At 45.3% G+C, this 21096-nt stretch overlaps 2 protein-coding genes across 2 annotated transcripts in view; one reads left to right on the forward strand and one right to left on the reverse strand.

Annotated features, from left to right (window-relative positions):
- The window catches only part of LOC308157606 (oxysterol-binding protein-related protein 10-like), a gene marked incomplete at both ends in the record, with an annotated part of 70111 nt that extends 60346 nt beyond the window's left edge, over positions 1–9765 (forward strand). Inside the window, 4 exon segments of the mRNA XM_080531197.1 lie at positions 7045–7231; positions 7551–7733; positions 8432–8585; positions 9721–9765. Of these exon segments, the coding sequence (XP_080387323.1) occupies positions 7045–7231; positions 7551–7733; positions 8432–8585; positions 9721–9765 (569 nt within the window).
- Positions 9766–15338: 5573 nt separating this feature from the next.
- Positions 15339–21096, reverse strand: part of LOC308157685 (dolichyl-diphosphooligosaccharide--protein glycosyltransferase subunit STT3B) — a 103875-nt gene continuing 98117 nt past the window's right edge. Inside the window, exons 12-16 of the mRNA XM_080531291.1 lie at positions 20400–20571; positions 19382–19555; positions 18557–18670; positions 17240–17446; positions 15339–16896 (exon numbers count right to left, since the gene is read on the reverse strand). Of these exons, the coding sequence (XP_080387417.1) occupies positions 16822–16896; positions 17240–17446; positions 18557–18670; positions 19382–19555; positions 20400–20571 (742 nt within the window). The 3' untranslated portion in view covers positions 15339–16821. The remainder of the gene's footprint in view (positions 16897–17239; positions 17447–18556; positions 18671–19381; positions 19556–20399; positions 20572–21096) is intronic.

A 21096-nucleotide genomic window follows, 5' to 3' on the forward strand; every position in this document is an offset into this window, starting at 1 on the left:
ATTCCATTCCATGCGTTACAACGAGCCTATCTTCTGTTTTCTGCCACCTACAGCCTGGTGTAGAAGATGATGTCACATTAAGGCCCAATCCCGATTCCCTTTTCTACCCCTATGGCTCGTTTTCGAGACTGATACGTCATCAGTAGTATCGTAGAAAAGCATTGACGCTCGCGACTCATTCACAACTTCACTTTTACGCTATCAATCGATCAAACAAGTCATCAAATAAAAAAGAACAATGCTTCATTATCAGACCATGACAGAATAACGGCGCTCTAACCTGTAAGAAACCTGTGCTCCTACCCTGCCAGTCTGCACTGATTTAGGACAACAGTGCAACAACTTCGCGGCTGAACTTTAGTTAAATTTACGGCGTCATATACTATCAATGGGAAATATGGAAAAATGCATGACTTACAGATTTAATTTTATGACGTTCCGAAATCCGAAGTGACAGGAACGCTGGAGAAACAGCCGCTGTCCACTGCATTAATTAACTACATGTCCTTGATGAGTCTCCCGCTCACTGCCCTCCATCAAAAATGGCACATCCATATTATATATATTGTGTATATTATGTAATATTACATAATAACAACTGCTCGGATTAGATTGCGAGTTGTTTTGGTATAATAAGTGCCGAAATATACAGATAGCGTCATATACTACCAAGGGGGGGGGGGAATTCGCGCCTAGCATGTTCCAAGATGGCTGCGCGCTTAGTCGCTGCGGCCGGAGTGGCTTCAAAACTGGTGTTTTTTAGTGATTTTAAGTGCATTTGTATGTACATTTTTATTTTAGTACTTATAGGGAACGGTTGTGTAAATAGTACCTACAGCAGGCACGACTTATTAGAAGTTGGCACGCAAAACGAGAAGACAGTTACAGCGGAGTTCCTGAAGCAACACAGGATTTATCAAGAGATCGCCCGTTTACCGGGAGAACCCTGGTACTCAGTCCCTTCCCTGAGGCGCAAACGCCGGCGTAAGGACCGCAAGCAACGATGGGGCTGCAGAGCAGGCCTGCTAGCTAGGCTAAGGAGGAGCCCTGACAAACCTGCTTTGCCGAGTATTTTCCTATCCAACGTCAGGTCCCTGACGAATAAGATGGATGAACTGAGACTACAAGTTGCCAAAAATAACATTGTGGGAGATAGCTGTGTGATTATTCTTACTGAAACCTGGCTAAATGACACTATCGTGGACTCAGCGATTAGCTTGGAGGGCCGCACTCTACATCGCGCTGACCGAACGCAGCACAGCGGCAAGTCCCGCGGGGGTGGGATCATAATATCGACGAAGGATAGCTGGTGCTTAAACACGAAAACTGTAAGTAGCCACTGTTCCCCAGACCTGGAATACTTGACTGTTAAATGCCGACGCACTTACCTCCCGAGGGAGTTCAACGCGGTGTTCATTACATGTGTTTACATTGCGCCTAGCGCGGACGGTAGCCTAGCATTGGCGCGGCTATATGACGTCATCAGTGGTCAACAAAGCACAGACCCACAGGCTATTCACATCATAGCAGGAGATTTCAATCATGTCGACCTGAAGGCAGTACTACCCAAGTTCTATCAGCATGTGAAATGTGCAACAAGAGGAGAAAAAACACTGGACAAGGTATACACCAACATCAAACGTGCTTACAAGGCTAGTCCGCTAGCTCATCTAGGCATGTCTGACCATGTGTCAATCCTCCTGATCCCAGCATACACCACCATGGGGAAAAGTGCTCCCATCACCACTAAGACTGTCAGAACCTGGCCAGAAGGGTCCGCTCCACTGCAGATCTGCCTAAACGACACCCCATGGCAGGAATATGAGCATGAGGACCTGGAACAGTACACGTCGTCGGTTCTGAACCACATAGTGAACTGCACCAACTCAGTCACCGTGGACAAACGGGTCCGGGTCTACCCCAACACGAAGCCATGGATGACTGGGAAGGTCCAAAAACTGATCAACGAGAGGGACAACGCCTTCTTCGCAGGGAAGAGCACACCGCTGTACAGCACCACCAGGGCTAACCTAAAGCGCGGAATCAAAGCGGCCAAGGCAGACCACAGAGAGAAGATTGAGGAATGCCTCCTGAGCAACGACTCCAGGCGGATGTGGCAGGGGGTTCAGCAGATGACAAACTTCAGAGCCAACAGGCTCACAGCCGCAGAGGACGACCCCCTGCTGGCGGGAAAGCTGAACACCTTCTACGCCCGGTTCGACGAGGGGCGAACGGAGGTAACCACAACACAAACACCACTCTCTCCAGCTCTCAGCAGCCTCACCCTCACAGAGCATGAAGTGAGACGCGTGCTGAAGGCGGTGGACCCCAGGAAAGCCTCGGGGCCGGATGGCGTCCTGGGACGGGTGCTGAGGGACTGCGCTGACCAGCTGGCCGGGGTTTTCACCAACATCTTCAACCAGTCCCTGTCCCAGGCCACCATCCCACCCTGCCTGAAAACCTCAACTATCATCCCAGTCCCGAAGAAAAGCACGGTGAGCTGCCTAAACGACTACCGCCCGGTGGCACTCACACCAATCATCATGAAGTGCTTCGAGAAACTAGTCCGGGCCCACATACTCACACGCCTCCCGCCCAACCTGGATCCATACCAGTTCGCCTACAGAGCCCACAGGTCCACAGAGGACGCCATCGCGACGACTCTCCACGCCACTCTATCCCACCTGGAGAGGGGAAACAGCTACGCGAGACTGCTCTTTGTGGACTTCAGCTCCGCCTTCAACACCATCCTTCCAGACAGGCTAGTGACCAAACTACTAGACCTGGGTCTATCACACTCTATATGTGCATGGATCAAGGACTTCCTGACCGACCGCCCCCAGAGGGTGCGGGTGGGCCCCCACACCTCCACAGACCTCAGACTCAGCACTGGGTCCCCCCAGGGCTGCGTGCTAAGCCCCATCCTCTACAACCTCTACACCTACGACTCCACCCCAGCAACTCCATCGTAAAGTTTGCAGACGACACCACCGTGGTGGGATGCATCTCGGGGGGGGACGAGGCGGCGTACAGGGATGAGGTAGAGCAACTGAGCAAGCTGTGCAAGGTTAACAACCTGCTGCTGAACAAGTCAAAGACCCAGGAAATCATCGTAGACTTTAGGAGGAAAAAGTCCGAGATCCAGACCCTGCTCATCGACGGAGAGAGCGTGGAGAGAGTCTCAACCCTCCGATTCCTGGGGATGCACATGCGGGATGACCTGACCTGGAAGGACAACACAAAAGCCACCATCAAGAAGGCACAACAGCGGCTATACACCCTGAGAGTCCTCAGGAAGGAACACAGCAAGCAGGAGATACTGGTGACCTTCTACCGCGGCGCAGTGGAGAGCATCCTCACCTACGGCATCTGCAACTGGTTCTCCAGCTGCACAACAGCGGAGAGAAATGCGCTACAGAGAGTCGTGAGAACAGCACAGAAGATCACCGGCGCCCCCCTCCCCTCTGTGGAAGAGCTGTACAACACACGCTGTCTCAGGAAGGCCTCCAAGATCTCCAGGGACCCGACCCACCCTGGGTACGAACACTTTACCAGGCTGCCCTCGAAAAGGCGGTTCAGGACCTTGGGCGCAAGGACAAACAGACTGAAGAACAGCTTCTACCACAGGGCCGTCCAGGCCCTGAACACAGCAAAGACCTAGGTTCTGGGCCCTGGACAGTCTGGACGGATTGATGGCAGCTGCTGGACTGAAAAAATCAGGTGTAGTGCTGAGGCACAAACATGTACATTTCAAGCCTGCAAACTGCGACACTTTAAATAAATGTGAAATAACACTACTGTGCAATATGACAACCCTAGTCGTCTATCTGTACAGTATAGTATAGTGGATAGTGTACATAGCCTTTATTTATGTAAACCAGCTCCTTCCCTTCTTGTGATTTTTTTTTAAAAAGTTTTTTTTTTTTTCCTTTCCTAACACCAGGGGAGCCACCCCTCCTAAATTTCGTTGTTTGGTACCTGTACTGTAGCAATGACAATAAAGTTCATTCATTCATTCATTCATCATGCACATATCAGCCTGTGGATAGATAACTTTACATTAAATATGTCTACCATCATCCGCTGTCAAACACCACAATTTATTTCTAAATAAACATGATTGTACATCTCTGAAATGTTAATCGCACACCGATGTATTTCTATGGGGAAGGCTGTGCTTGACGATTCCATTGGACTGACGCCGGGCAGAGGAACACGGGGACTGTCACCCTGTGACAAACGTGCAGATATGAGTGCTCCGGTGTCCTGCTTTGGTAGTGTAATGGAAGTGGTCAGGTCCAGGGGGACCAGTCCTCTACTGCTAAACCCGAGCGCGCTGGACTGTGGAACTTTCTATGTTAAGCATAGGCACCTCGGCATAACAGCGATTTTATTGTTATGCTTGTTGTAAAGAAAAGGTCTATAATGCATTGAAATGACATTAGTACATCAGACATTAGACATTAGACATGGAAATATGTCATATGCGCGACTGTCCACAAATCAGCCTGTAACGTTAGACACAGCACCTTGACATAAAAGTGATTTTTTTTTGTTATGCTTGTTATAAAGAAAAGGTCTATAATGCATTGTAATGACAGATAATAAGATGGTTATCATAATTTTTCAAATCTTTATTAATAAGTAATTACAGAGAAAGTAATGACATTTCCGCATTGAATAGAGCGACATAACATTTCTGTAGATGATTCGCAATGCATGTTGGAATCAAGGGGTAGGTACCCCTACGGCTTCAAAGCTAGTCTGGTCCTGGAATCGCTCAAAACTAAGTCATAGTTAGCTCTCCTCCTCACCCCTTCCCCTCGTTGAAATATGAATTGGGACACCCCTACCCTAAACGTGAACGCGCAAAACGAAGCCATAGGGGTGAAAACGAAGCCGTAGGGGTGAATTGGGATTGGCCCTTATTTCAAAGATCTACAAACCTCATGTTTTGTGAAAGATGTCCGTTTTGTGAAAGTGTGGTCAGTGACTCTTTCAATTGAAATATCATAATCTAGTCTACCTTTTATTCTCCAAATCTCATGTTTACTGGTGATGTACTATACGTTGTAAAAGACGAGTATAAGAGTGAAGAGATCATACTGTCGGTTTCAGAATGAATGAAATGGCATATCCAGTTAGTGGCCACTGTGTCCGTTCTAGATGCCTACAGTAGGAAGTCAGGAACAACAGTGTGTGTCCTCTCACAACATCAAAGGGTTTGAGCATATACACTGATGAGCCAGGACATCGGTGGTAATAATGTTTTGGCTCATCGGTGTACATACTCATTTACATTTACATGTTTGACATTTAGTAGACACTTTTACCCAAACCACTTTTTAGTACATTTGTCTAGTATGTAAGTAAGTGAAGTAAGTAAGTGCATCATCTATACTTCAGTACTCCCATGACAATCAATAAGGGAGCACTTCTCTCTCCCTCCACTCGAGGCTGTTCTCATCTCCGTCCGCGGGCGTGACTACTGCTGTCTACAGTACGTAGGCTGTTCTGTATGACTCACCCTGTTAGTTCAAGCCCTTGAAGTCAAACAACCCAACACTTGACGCACCATATCATCTGATCACTGAGGCCAAACAAATCCACCTTTATTTGAAAACCGGTGCTGAGTCATGCCATAGCATTTGCCGTGGGATTGCTTGACGTAGCATATGGTGACCCGCGTCTTAGAGGTAGCAGCATCTGTGCTTTGCCATCTGAATGAGTCATGGTTTTGTAATGACAAGATGATGCTATTTTAGAGATCAGTCAGTATTTTAGAGATCATTACGGTGTCTCACAGTCAGAATACCATTGATTGGTAGTGAGTCATGTTGACCTGCATGTAGGCAAGCAGTGGTTTTGCTCTCTGCTGCCCTCTTTGGCCAGGGGGCATTGACGTGTACAGATGCTACGTTCTCTAATAGTGGCAAATATAGTATGTGCATATCTTTGTGGACAAACAAAACTATACTATAATACAGGCACATGGCAAGGCACCCAATTTTGGAAAGCACTCTTCCAGTAAACAGACTTTATCATTATGTCATATGATGTTTATCTCGTTCCTTAATCATTACTATTTTTTCACAGCCATTGAGCACTATTTTAAAGCTCAAATCTACGTAGTGCTCCTTTAGGGAGATAGGTAGGCCAAGGTATTTGTTTTTGTATGTTTTTCCATCTAGTAAAGCCAATACAGTATGCCAAGTCGTGTGACAACCTTCCTCATGACTTCTACCCTGACTCAATTGACTTAATTAGGAATAAATAAGTGAAATCTCATCCTGCCTCTGCCTGTGTGTGTGTGTGTGTGTGTGTGTGTGTGTGTGTCATGTGTAGGTCATGTGTATGCATGATGTACAGTACTGGACCGTATATCTCTTTACTTGTACAGTATCAGGGTCCACAGTAGGTTGAAGTGCTATTCCCCCCAGGTGTAACATACAACATGGGGTCATGATGTCACGTGAGAGGGTCAAAGCAATTGGTGGAGATGCGTGAGATGATGGAGAGAGAGGTAGGAGGTAACAGAGATAGATGGAGATGTAAACCAGGGACAGCCGCTTGAGCATTAGCGACATAACCCACTTAAAGAAGAGTCGCTCAGACGGCATTCTCCGCTTAATGAATTGACTGAGTTTGTGTTTCCTGGGGCCGGAGTATTTGATTACATGTGAGAGACAAAGAGCCGTAGTGTCCAGGGGAGCCTGCTGGCTGAGATCCCAGCATGCCTCTGGTCCGAGCGGTGGACGGTGCTGCCGGACCTCGTGCAGTTTGATTTATGCCTCAAGTGGAGAAGCGGTCGGGAACCTTTCAGAATTAGATTTCTTTTTTCTTTTTTCTCTGGTGTGTCTTTCTTTTTCTGCAAAGTGGTTGTCTAGTCTTGTCTGCCGGTCAGAGCTACGTGTTCAACGAGTCAAAATGATGGAATAGAATAGGATTGAATGTTTCTCTTTCTTTCTCTGTGTTTGTTCACCACCATGCAGGTGTAGGGTGACTTTTAACCTTTAACCCTGCCCCTCTCCCTCTCCCCTCCAGGGGTCCTATGCCTTCTGGAGCATGACGAGGAGTACGTCTTCACGCTGCCCTGTGCCTACGCCCGCTCCATCCTCACTGTGCCCTGGGTGGAGCTGGGCGGGAAAGTCTCCATCAACTGTGCCAAGAGCGGCTACTCTGCCAACGTCACATTCCACACCAAGCCTTTCTATGGAGGGAAGGTACACAGGTGGGTGTGTGTATGTATACACTATGTGTGTATTTGTGTGTGTGTTTGTGCGTGCATCGGTGTGTGTGTGTGTCTGTGTTTGTGTGCGTGTTTGTGTGCGTGCGTCGTTGGATGGGGGTGTGTGTATGTGTCGTTGAATGGGTGTGTGTGTGTGCGTGTGTGCATAGGTGTGTGCGTGCGTATGTATATAATGGCACCATCAGATGATGATAAGGATAAGATGCAAGGGTCAGGTAACATTTCTGTGTGTGATTGGAGTACAATGGCGTAGCCTCAGGTAATTGTCTAATCCTGAACAACCACACGTTGTCCTTCTCAGGGTGACCGCTGAGGTGAAGCACAACCCCACCAACACCATCGTGTGTAAGGCTCAGGGGGAGTGGAACGGAACTCTGGAGTTCACCTATAGCAGCGGGGAGACCAAAGTGATTGACACCGACAAACTGCCAATCATCAAGAAGAAGCTCCGACCAGTGGAGAAGCAGGGACGGACCGAGTCTAGGTAAGACAGAGTCCAGGTAAGACAGAGTCCAGGTAGGAGGTGGACAGAATAAAATGCTGCTCACATTATTTCCAGGTAGACGTCTTGTTGTACATTTACATTTTTGGCATTTAGCAGACAAAGCGACTTACAACAAGTACATTTGTCCTAAGTAAGTGAATCATCTATCCATCGGTCATCGTAAGGAAAAGTAATCTATGCTAGGAACAGAGGCCAGTGAAAGTCACAATGCTAGAAGAAGGAAGAAATACTTTTCTTTTAGTCACTGTTGTGACTAAGCAGATGGCACGAGAGTAGCACTGTGCCAACAACAATAACAAGGCAGGGTTCTCCCCAAAAACACTAAGAGGAGTGCCGCGCCACCTTGTCGACTTGGCTCCACCACTATGTCAACATTTCAGAGCAAATTAAAGTGATATTCAGTAATGACAGAGTAACTATCTTTGATCAGCAATGACATTGTTGTTAAAAAGCGAAAACGCAAGTGACAGCATAATTAAGTTAATTCAGTGTTTTAGCTGGGTTTTTTGGCACATTTTGACACAAATACACACAGGTCGGTTTTCATGATGCAACGCTAGCGGCACCTTGTTCAAAACTCCTGGGGAGAACTCTGCCAGGGGATATCAAAGGATGGGTGAGGAGGTCTTGTTAGCTGTGTCATAGTTAATCCTCTGTGTTAATGTCTGTGTGTGTAGGCGGTTATGGCAGCACGTCACCAGGTCTCTGAAGGAAGGGAACATTGACGAAGCCACGGAACACAAACACTGCCTGGAGGAGCGTCAGAGAGAGGAGGAGAGGCAGAGGGCGGTGGACAACACCCCATGGATGCCCAAATACTTCAGCAAAGAGGTAACGTACAGCAGAGAGACAGAGGACCAGTCTTGCATACATGCCATTTAGCTGATGCGTATATGTTACGGTACATGTGGGAATACGGTACATGTCGGAAAACTAGGGTTAGGTGCTACGTCGATTTGGTACATGCTGGCATGTACATTTACATTTTTTACATTTTTGGCATTTAGCAGACGCCTTATTCCAAAGCGACTTACAATCAATACATTTGAATACTAAGCATGTGAATCAGCAGTCCACCATTCGTTGCAGGAAGAGTACTCTAGCTCGGGCCCGGGGCCACTGATAGAAGGAAAAACCTTCTCCCTATTATCGCCTTCTACTAAACTTTATTTTTATTTTTATTTTTTATTTTTATTACTGGAGAAACTGAGAAACAGTACAAGGGGGGCAATAGAAGTTCTTAGGGACACAGTAGAGGGGAAAGCGGGTGTCTTTAGGAGACGTAGTGGTGAGGGTCAGAAGATGTCTCAGGAGGAGCAGTTAAGATGTAACCTGAAGAGATGGGTCTTCAGTCTACGACGGAAGATGGGTAGTGACTCTGCCGTTCTGACAGCCGTGGGGAGCTCATTCCACCAGCGGGGAGCCAGTGTTGTGAAGAGACGTGATCGGGCAGCCCGACTGCTGTGTAGAGGAGGTGGGGCCAGTCGGCCAGCCGAGGTGGAGGAGCGGAGTGAGCGGGCAGGGGTTTGGGCATGTCTAACCCTAATCCTAACCCTAACCCTACCCCTAACCCTAACCCTAACCTTAACCGTAGCACCCTAGCACCTAACCCTAGTTTTCCCACATATACCGTTATCCCACATGTACCGTAACATATACAGTATATATATATATATATTATATTATTTCATATATATATTATCCAAAGTGACTTACATTGCAGTAAGTGCATACATTTTTCTGTATATATGGTCCCAACGGGAATCGAACCCACAACCTAAGCATTGTTAGCACCATGCTTCTCTACCAGCTGAGCCACAGCCGGTCTCTCCTGCATAGAAACACAACGCTCGAAGGTCGTTATCAAAGTAGCTCTGGGTTCTAGAAAAGTTCTAAATAAAGGTAAATAAAATGTAGCATCGATATAATCGCTGTCTTGTGTTTTTGTTTTTCCTCTTGTCTTCAGGGAGACGGTTGGCTCTACAACAACCCTCTATGGAAGTCTCACTGACACCAGGACCAGGGAGAGACTGCTTGGCTCTAATGGACACTACCGACAGACCCCCATGTCGCCCGTCTCCCCCCCCGGTCCCCCCACCTCCAGCCCAGAACGAGGCCCCAGGCCTGGGGGACGATAAGGACATTGAGCAGCCTCTCTGTGGATGGTTGCTACGTACCCTCCCTCTACCTACCCCATTAGGCACAGAGATAGCGACTCTAAATGAAAACGAGAGGAGAGATGCAGGGAGCAAGGTGCCAAAGTGGTCTCTACTTATACCAAGTAGGGGTGAGGGTGGGGGACAGATATAGTATACATTTTTTATAGTATTCAAAGGTAGAGAATTTCTATTTTTCACTTTTTGCCACAGCCTTTTTTTGCACATGCACAGCAGTAGGAGCTGGTTACGGTTTTGCCACTTAGTTGTGTTTTCGGTTCACGGTTCTGTGACGACACATCTCCAAGCCTTTATTTTACCACGCAGCATTAGAACGCAGCGGTCGCTGGGGGGGGGACCAGCATTGGATAACGTCTTATCCAACGAGGTCACTGATAACTGCGTTGTCGTGAGATGTCAACTCCAGTAGGACTCAGTTGCCGTGTGAAAAAGACAAAGAATACATTCCAAATGTTGTTTATGGTGGAGCTGGAGTTCTAGAATGTTTGTGGTTTTCATGACAACCGTTGTGGTTTTCACGACTAGTTCTTTGACACCATTCTGTTGCCCCAGTCTGTATTTCCTCTATCCTAAACATATAATAATGCTGTATCTCTAGCACACTGTAAAAGCTGTTAACAAGCTACTACAGTAGCTACTTTGACTGTGGGAGGGCAATCCACTTCTGATCACTGTACTTCACTGTACAGACCTCTGAGAAGAATCCTGTCCATTCAATCCAATGTAGGGTTGCCATTTTTTTTTTTTTTTTTTATTAGCCGGGATGTCCCGTATTTTGGGCTGGATGAATATACAAGACCTCCCTTGTCCCGTATATTCATCCAATCATATGTGTATGTATAGCGTAAATGCGGCAATTCCTGCAAACCTCCCCCTCGTGCAGTGGCATGCCCTCTTTTGTCCTGTATTTGGTGGTGAGAAAGGTGGCAACACCTAATGCAATGAGTGAACACCTCTGCCCTGCCATGCATAGATATATCTACTCATCTGCTCATCATTCTCCCTCTCTTTACTCAGTCAACACAATCACTCAGCATGATAAGGTACATAAGGCCCTCTTATGGAGAGGTGGTTTTCCCCTTCCAGGGATGTGTGTGTATGCGTGTGTGTGTGTGTGTGTGTGTGTATGCGTGTGTGTGTTTCTGCGTGTGTCCTCAGGCTGGCATTGAGGTGATTAAGCTGGAGCTGTACCCAGCACACCACTCCTCAGGCTACTATCTCTACAGGCTGCCACTGCTGGTGAATATGGATACGGTTTCTCACAGGAGGACACTGCCTCACTCCCACGCTGACAGGATGTCCTCTCAGTAGTGGATGGGATTTAGGGGCACATCTCAATAGAAAAGTAGTTTCTTTCCCCCTCCGTCACAATAGTCTGAAGTTGTTCCTTATCTCCTTCATCTTATGCTGCTCTGAAAAGACAGGACGGGTGAAAGCTTTCTAGTAGACGCCCGTCAGGAATTCATTATTCGCTTTCACGTCAGTGTAATGACGAAGGCAAGGGCACCACCTTAGACTATTAAGATGCACCCCGTGATTTAGGCTGACAGGATATGAGGTGCTTGTATGGTGGTAGAGAGAGAGAATGTATTGAGTCATCGTCCTCATTATAGCCTATTATATATCTATATCTTTACTAAAATGTACTAACCTCCCATATATGTATACACATTTAGTTCAATACTGTACTGTTATATCTGACTGCCTTCATTCTATTTTTTTTACTCAACTTCAACTAAAGTATTCTTAAAGGAATATGGTATTTGTAGGTTTGTTTCACGTTTATTTTTGCTTGCTGGACAAAAGAAATCACTCTAGACTCGCCTTATTTGGACCAAGAAGCACTTTTGTAAACTTGGCTCTTCCCAAACATTGTGCTGTGGGTTGGGGAAGACCTGTACGCAAAGCTGGACGCCCTTTTTCTAAACCATACCCGTGTCCTTCCAGGATATCCTGAATGTATGTGCATTGAATTCAGTTGAAGTTAAGTTTAATCATAAGAGAACTGCAATGTATCCAAGAGCTTGAACCAAACTCCTCATCGTTCACCTGGGCAACAACCTATGCAACACCTCATATGTTTTTACAACATGAGTGGCAGAAGGAAGCCGAACCCTTATAGGTTGACGAACGAACATTAGGGCGGGACTTAACCTCATAGGCTAAGGAAGGGGGCGTGTTTCAACAGAATAGTTTTGTTCTAATAAATGTGCGATGGCAATCAGTGTCTCTTGTCTTTAAAATAAGTGTTGGCCAACTGTAAGGCGCTTGAAGGGATAATTCAGGTTTTTGAATGAATGAATGGACTTTATTGTCATTGCTACAGTACAGGTACCAAACAACGAAATTTAGGAGGGGTGGCTCCCCTGGTGTTAGGAAAGAAAAAAAAAAAAAAAAAAAAACAAGAAGGGAACGAGCTGGTTTACATAAATAAAGGCTATGTACACAAACCACTGTACTATACTGTACAGATAGACGACTAGGGTTGTCATATTGCACAATAGTATTGTTTCACGTTATTTAAAGTGTCACAGTTTGCAGGCTTGAAATGTACATGTTTGTGCCTCAGCACTACACCTGATTTTTTCAGTCCAGCAGCTGCCATCAATCCGTCCAGACTGTCCAGGGCCCAGAACGTAGGTCTTTGCTGTGTTCAGGGCCTGGACGGCCCTGTGGTAGAAGCTGTTCTTCAGTCTGTTTGTCTTAGCGGCCAGGGTCCTGAACCGCCTTTTCGAGGGCAGCCTGGTAAAGTGTACGTACCCAGGGTGGGTCGGGTCCCTGGAGATGTTGGAGGCCTTCCTGAGAAGGCATGTTTTGCATGTTATACCTAATTTTGCACTTAATTGGAGTGTAGACTCATCAACACTAGCATGGCTAATGCTACATTAGCCCTAAGCCCAGCAAATGTCCCATATTTGTAGTGGAAGTTGGCAACCCAGCTGCGTTTACACTGCCAGGTAGAAGTGACACAATTCCCGATTTCCCCCCCCCCCGATGTGGCACAGATCGGATATGTAACATGTATGTGTAACCAGTAAAAAGCTATTCTCAGATCCGATTCAGGCTTCAATTAAGCAATATCACACGAGAGGGAGTGCTGTTATACTGAATATCAGCAAGGCTGTGATTCGGTCGTAGGTACGAGGCCGCAGGCCTATTCAGTTTAACAGCACGACCTCGAGTGTGATATCCGCTTGTTAAGTCTGACGTCAAAAGTGACGTTTAGCCATTTCCGAGTCCAAACCAGAAATTCTCCGCACCAGAGTACCTGTGAACTACAGCGGTAGAATGACAGTTTAATCGTTTAGACTCGGATCTATTCATACAACAAGGGACACAGCACTTTCCCGTTTTCTCCATATTGTCAGGGTATTTGAGCCTCGGAAAAGCGCTATATAAATATAATTAATTATTACTATTATTTCGGCATTTCGAAGACAGCGCCTCAGCCAACGTTGGACCCGGAAACACGTCACGACTTAACAAGCGGATTGCTTTTATACAACAGTTCTACAGCGTCATTTATTAGTTAACAGTAATAAGCGACAACAGATTATGATTTGTTTGTTTATTTAATCATAAAAATAAACAAAAATAGCAACTGAACTTCAAATGGACTGTTGCCTATTAACCTGAACACAATGTAGTCTAATTAACGGTCATTTAGTAGAACATCTGTGCGGCGGAGTGATACATAGTTAAAAGTCCCAGTGCTGTTATACTGTATATTGGCACTCATGGAATGCCTGTTGTCCAATCAAATTACTTAGTCGGAACTAACTGTTGTATAATCAGATACACATCGAATGTGTAATTTCGACTGTGGTCTAACCAGGCAGGTCGTATATAAACCAGAGGTATCGGATATGGGTCATTTGAAAAAGTAGGTTTAACCAGGCGTTTAAAAAAATCGGATATAGGCACTAAATCGGAACTAGGCATTACAACCTGCGGTGTAAATGCAGCCTCTGAATTAAAAAAAAATAAGTGTCTGGATGAGTCAACAACACTCTAAGGGGAAAATGTGATAGTGTCCAGAAACCTGAACTATCCTTTTAAGATAATTGCACATTTGATAGATGTGACTGAGATTACAATATATTTTAGTCTGCAAATGTGGCAAGCAATGAGACAGGCATCTCTGATCGAAAGGCTGGTGCTGCCATCATGTGGTGGATTTAACAAATACATCTGTGAAATACATTTAAATAATAGTATCTGTCTAATACATTCAGATCCATCTGTCAAATACATTGTTTTTGGGCAGTCAGAATCACTGCTTAATTTACATGCAAGGAAAACTGGTGCCGGGTATCTAAGGGCTAAGCGACCTGCCCAGTGGTGAACATGTTGTTTGAATAGCAGGTATCAAAGTTGTGTGCTAGAAAACCTTGTTAGTGCAGAGGTGAAGTTATGGGTGGTGGTGCTCATTTAGAATTTCCTGTCTTGTGTTTTTTGACAAGCCATAACTTAACTTAAAAGATAGTGTTTTTGTGTTGCTTGGAAAAGATTGACCTACTTGTAGGTCCACCTCTTAAAAGCTGCCTTGTATTCCTTGTAATTCCATTCAATATAATTCTGTTTTCTGGGATTCACTATGAAGACAAGTATCCTGCCATCAAAACCCTTTAACAAGTACTGGACTGACTCACCTCTTGACATGACCCTGGGAAACAGCATACAGTGATACTGACACGAGGACCACTTTCTATTACACAAACTTGAACCTTTTTATTTTGCCTACATTTAAACATGATCGAACTGAACAACAATGTAAAAATGTAAACTTGAGAACATGAGAGGGGAACAGTGGGGGCAGAAGTTGTGTCAGATGAAAAGAAAATCAACGTAGTGGTGGTGTTAGTGTGGCAGAGAGAGAAGGAGAAGGTGCTGCAACGCTGGAACCCAGGAGGGGGGGGAACTAGTCCACCATACCCAACAAAACAGACACAAAATAAAGGACAAAAAGGGTCAAATAAAATAACAAATAAGAGTAAACCTTCTATATCACATTAAGGCTTAATCCAAACCCTTTGTCTTCTCACACATTGAAGCAAACAGAGAGAGAAAGATGATATAAAAGTGATTTTAAACATGTAAATAATGAATGAGTTTCTCAAGGTGTGTTTTGAGCATAGAGGATATGGTGTTGTGTTCAGTGAAGAGGGCCATGAAATTGAAGCAGTGACAAACTGTCTCTCATAACAGATAGAGAGACAACAAAGCAATATTATGCACTGAAAAAACAAGTGAAGAAAAACAATTTCTGTGTGTAAGGAGAGCAAGAGAAATATGAAATTAGTAATCTGTCAAGTGAGCATGTGAATGATAAAAAGCCCTCTGTATTGTGTTTCACTGACTTTCAAACACGCACACCCACCCACCCAAAATCATACAACCCCTCAGTACATAGTGTGCATCTCAAAAGTATTTTTCCTTGATTCCTTCTATCCTCTCTTCTCCTTCCAAAATGTTTAAAAAAATAATAGGGTCCTCCCATCGGACCGTCTGCCTTTTGAGAAGAAAGCGAGAATTTTGTAGAGAATCAAGGAAAGATTTACCCACACCCGACTAACGCCCATTGAGTTCCCAAAGGACCAGAATGCACCCCTAGTGTTCTAACAGACAGCACCACTCCCTTTCCACTCACTCCCTGGCAGCCATGTTTAGCTAACAATACTATACTCTGCTCTGCCTCTACTCAGCAGCTTTGACGTGTATGGAGTTTGCAGACAGGCGAAACAAAGCACCAGCAGAAGACAGATGGACATGCTTATGTGGTTCTGTAGAGACCAGCAATGAGGCACTAGGCTCACACACCGGACTAGAGTGCACCCCCTACAGGAGAGAGGTCTAATTAATAATCACTACTTTTTTTTTTTTACATAGAATTGCTTCAACTTTTTAAACCTAGCAGCAGAATATACAATCTAAGCAATTTTCAGGGGATTTGTCTTTTTAAAAAAATTCACATTCTTTAAACAAAATCTCAAAGTCCCTCCTAACGAGAATTATTGCATTCACTGTATCTGCTGCCATACAAAATAACAAATACATCACAACAAAGTAAAGAGGAAAAACAAAATCATCTGCATCTTTAAAATCACCACAATAATCCAATATATTATAACCCTTTGAGACATTTTATCTTTACATAACATATTTACATATTAGGCCTTTTTTTCTAGGGAATTTTCTTGCTATAACGTCAAATTAGAGCCAAGCAAAAAAAAAAAAAAAAAAGAAGAAAAGCAAAAGCATTTAACAATAATAACAGTTATTAGTCTAAACTGTGGAGTTCCTCCATGCCGTATACTGTCACCTGTACACGCGTCAGGAACAGGGTATCCTCAACTCCAACGCTTCCATACTCTCACCACGGTAACAAGCTGACAATGTGCCAAGGAGCAAGTCAGGGGCTCTTTGGTGCAGTTGCTCCCAGCCTCTTCACATTTCCATCCCTCTCTTTTATTCACTTATTCCCCCTTGTCTCTGGACAACAGTTAAATGTACCACAACATTTATCGCTGGTGCTCACCACGTGGGGGCAACTCTGTGCCTTGCCACACCTTCAAGTAAAAACAAACAAACCCAAAAAAAAAGAAGAAAAAAAAAAGGAAAAAGAGCAAGACAAAAAGGTCCTCTGGATAAAACCGACAACACTTCTGGAACAAGCCAGATTATGACACGGGACTTCACCCTCCTCCCTCACCATGCGCTCGCTGAGAGGTTTTAGCGCTCTGGGCTAAGCGCTACGGCTAGCTAAGGTTCCAGACAATGGCCATCGTCGTCGTCGTTGTTATTGTTGTTCTTCTTCATTGGTAGAGTTTTTTTTTGCTAAGTTGCATTTTTTGTTTGTTTTATTGTTGTGTCCGTCCGTCTGTCTGTCATTATTTCTTGCTGGGCTTCTTGCCTTTCTTCACGACCAGCTTGTTCCTAATGTGTCCTCTCTTCCTCTTGGCGGTCTGCGGAACACCAAAAACCAAACGTTGATTTACCAAACAAAGTTCACCACCGCTGTTTGGTCCTATTGTAGATCTACTACAGCACACATCAGAAATGTAACGGTAACACATTAGCACATTAACAGTAACCATAGAAAGGAAAGTACAGTTGGCTCACATTTTATGAACATTTCCATTTGGTGGCTATAAACAAATTTGAAGAAAAAAAATAAACCATGTGTAAAACTCACTACACCGGGAAAAAAAACATTCACATGATCATCACGATAATGTATGACAAGAAACCACAGAAGAAGAAGAAGAAGAAGAAGAAGAAGAAAAGGAAGGACGTAGCCACCCGTACCTTTTTGGAGGTGTACTTCTGCTTGGGCAGGATGTTCCGGGGCTTGTGGTCCAGCGGCTCCCGGTTCTCCAGTTTCTTGACCTTGTAGATCCGGACCAGCCAGTGCTCCGAGGTGAACGCCTCCTCCAGGTGCTTGAACTTGATGTCCTTGTTGCCGATCTCGGCGTTGCGGGTGCGGTCAAATCCCGGGGGCGTCCGGAAGTCCAGCTGAGAGAGACGGTACAACAGCGCAGGGAGGGGGTGGGTTGGGCCATGGGGGTGTTAGAGAGGAGAGGACCGTTGTTCAGTTCGACTGCGCAGAGCTTATGTGAGTCTCAAGTGCTTGTGTGGGGGTTTATTGTGACCTTTACATTAGCACTGTAACTCTAAGCTTTGATTCATCTCTCTCTCTCTCTCTCTCTCTCTCTCTCTCTCTCTCTCTCCTTCTCATCTCTCTGTCTTTGCTGCCTGTTTGTCCTTTCTTTCTTTTCCTCTTCTCTTGCCTCTCCCTCTTTTACTGAACCTCACTGATCCTCGCCTTAACGCCACACACACACACACACACACACACACACACACACACACACACACAATTATAAATTCCCTGGAGCTCCTCTCTCTCTCTCTCTCTCTCTCTCTCTCTCTCTCTCGCATCTTGCCTGTTACCTGCCAGAGCTCTTGCCTACATCTGAGAGCTTCCCACATGCCTCCCTGGTGCGTTCCTGTCAGCATGTCAGCCAGCCTGCTCTCTCTGTCAGTCAGCATTCGTGAGCTAGTTAGCTAGACAGGCTCATCTGTCAGTTAGGGCTTACTGCAGCCAGGGATGATAGGTACACCCAGAATCTGCTTCTTCAACACAAGAAAACACCTATCCCAATGCTTGTTGGCCATAAATATACAGTGCCAGCCATAAGTACTTTTTATTCCTTTGGCTCTATACTCCCAAAACTTTGGATTTGAAACCGAACAATTAATGAGGCTAATGTATAGAGTCTCAGCTTTTATTTCAGGGTATGTTTTTGTAAATATTGGTTTTACCATTTTGAAATTACAACACTTGTTATAATAATTCCTACTGTGACTAAGTTGACTTCACACCAGGACCAGACCTCTCTCGTTAATGAGATCGTTATCTCAATGACACTCTTGCCTCTCCCTCTTTTGCAGAACCTCATTGATCCTCGCCTTAACGCCACACACACATACACCCCCACCCACCCACCCACCAGGACTAGACAGACCTCTCGTTAATGACCAGACCTCTCTTGTTAATGAGATCGTTATCTCAACGCCACCAATCTGGATAATTTACGATTCCATAAAAATAAAACCACAAACCTGCATCTCTCCGAAGCGATAGTAGGACATCTTGTACATGAGACAGTTGAGCAGGACGGGGGAGCCGGCCTTGTCCACGCGGAACTCTCCCTGGGGCGTGAAGTAGTCACTCTCCTGAAGGGCACGTGGAAAACGAGGAGGAAGCGTGAGCAAGTGTGCAAGTGAAGAGCACACGAAAAAAAAACAGGATATGCGCGGTGAGACACTTTGAGATGTGGAACAAAGGACACCAAAAAGCGGAGACTGAATTGAATGGGAACGGAGGAAAAAATAAAATAAAAAATAAAGACGGTTTCTGGCGTTTGATGTTATTGACTCTCATCCAGCGAAAGTCTGTGCCCAGACTCTGTTTACTCCAACACATTCTATCATTCCAATTTATTTGAATGAATTTACTTTGTGTCTTTAACGGTTTCCCATTCATGAAAATGTGATTGCGGTTAGACAAAGCATTCAATATGCAGTTTTCACAAAGTGTCATTGAAAAGCAACAAGCAATGTTAACAATGGCCAATGTTAACCCAATCTCCTTGGGTTTCACAAACTGATGATTTGGAGAATAGCAGCTCAAATCGTGTGCTGAGCCAGTCAGAAAGTGAACTGCCGCAGTCGGTCAGATTTATTAGGACGAATAAGAAATTATGCTTAACTGACTTGCTTAGAAAAACAACGGTTGAATGACAACAGACAACAACTCCAAGCTACAGCCACAGCCGTAAGACGATTTGTTGTAAGGATACATCATAATATATCACACAGTGATGTGATGGTCCACTTATATTACAAAGCGTGTCTCCATGACGACGACGCTGCGCTGTCACTCACCCGTATGTCCTTGGGATGCTCCCCCTCCGCTATCCTGACCATCCACAGGAACTTGTTGATGTCGTCGCCAGAGTAGCCAATCACACCACCAAAGATGATCAGCACATAGTCCACGTCCAGGCTCCTCATGATGTCGTACGCTGCGCTCTCATTGGACGACATGGCTTTGCCCACCTATGGACGGAGAGTGCGAAGAAGCGGAGTAGGTGTAAGAGAAGAGGGGGAGAAAGAAAGAAAGAAAGTAGGGAATAGAGAAGACACAATGAGACAGGGAATATGGGAGAGAGAGAGAGAGAGAGGGAGAGAGGGAGAGAGGGAGAGAGGGAGAGAGGGAGAGAGGGAGAGAGAGAGAGAGAGAGAGAGAGAGAGAGAGAGAGAGAGAGAGAGAGAGAGAGAGAGAGAGAGAGAGAGAAATTAAAGAAAGTCAGGCTCCACAAAACGACCTAAGGCACCATTGAAAGTCTGTGCTGGTGCCGGGAAGAAATCTATCAACACGTTAGAACAAAATTAATCCCACACACGTTGCAGCTTCCAATTATTATTAATTGAGTTCACTGATGAAACAATAGAGGGAGAGCCAGGGAGATTATGAATTTAATTTAGAGCATGCTGTTTCTGATTGGCCCTGTGTTCCTTCAGGAACAAGGAGGACTATATCACCAGGCCAGAGCAAAGGATTGGGGATTTGGGGACACACACGTTATCCTCCCGAGGCCACCTGCTCTATGTGCTGACATAGCGTATGGGGGGTTTAGAAGCACTGCAGAAGAAGAACTTCTAAACTTGCTGTCACAAACACATAGATACTTTATTGTTCCCAGAGGGGAAATTCAGGCGTGACAGCAGCTCAGAAAGATAGACCTAATAGACATCTGACAACCTTATGTCCAGTACCATTTAACATCCTCCAACCAGACTCTGATCACCCTGATGGAGCCAGCCGGAGGAGGAGTTGCACAGTCTTATTGCGGCAGGCAATTAAGGACTAATAAAGTTGTATTGTTTTGTATGGACTCACCAGTGCTATGTGACTGTTGTTCCAGGTGTTGTTGTCCACTAGCGTGGTGCGGTTAGCCATGCCTGCTATCTGGTAGCCGTAGTCCCACCAGGACATGACCCTGGCATCCTCATCCGTGTTCTGTCTCAACCAATAGTACGCCTCCCTGAAGTCATCCAGGATGTTCCTGGTCCTGTGATGGAAGGGACAGGAGGGAGATGATGAGTAACAGGGTTGACTGACGGCATAATGGGTTATGGAGTTGACTAACAGCATCATATGTTATGGAGTTGACTGACAGCATCATGGGTTATGGAGTTGACTAACAGCATCATATGTTATAGAGTTGACTAACAGCATCATGGGTTATGGAGTTGACTAACAGCATCATGGGTTATGGAGTTGACTAACAGCATCATGGGTTATGGAGTTGACTAACAGCATCATGGGTTTTGGAGTTGACTAACAGCATCATGGGTTTTGGAGTTGACTGACAGGTCAAACAAAATCAATATGAATCATATGAACAATCTTCCTTGTTCTTGTTAAGAGTCTAGCTGCAGAGTTCAGACCCAGCTGTACCTTCTCAATTGTCTTTACAGGAGGGCCAGTAAAAAGAGTCTGCTTTAAAAGCATGAATTAGCCCTTCAGCATCTCATGGGTTACAGGGCGGACATGATGACAGCACCATGGGTTACAGGGCTGACATGATGACAGC

The sequence above is a fragment of the Nansenia antarctica genome (genome assembly GCF_963989245.1).
Source record: "Nansenia antarctica genome assembly, chromosome: 5".
Taxonomy (NCBI): Eukaryota; Metazoa; Chordata; class Actinopteri; order Argentiniformes; family Microstomatidae; genus Nansenia; species Nansenia antarctica.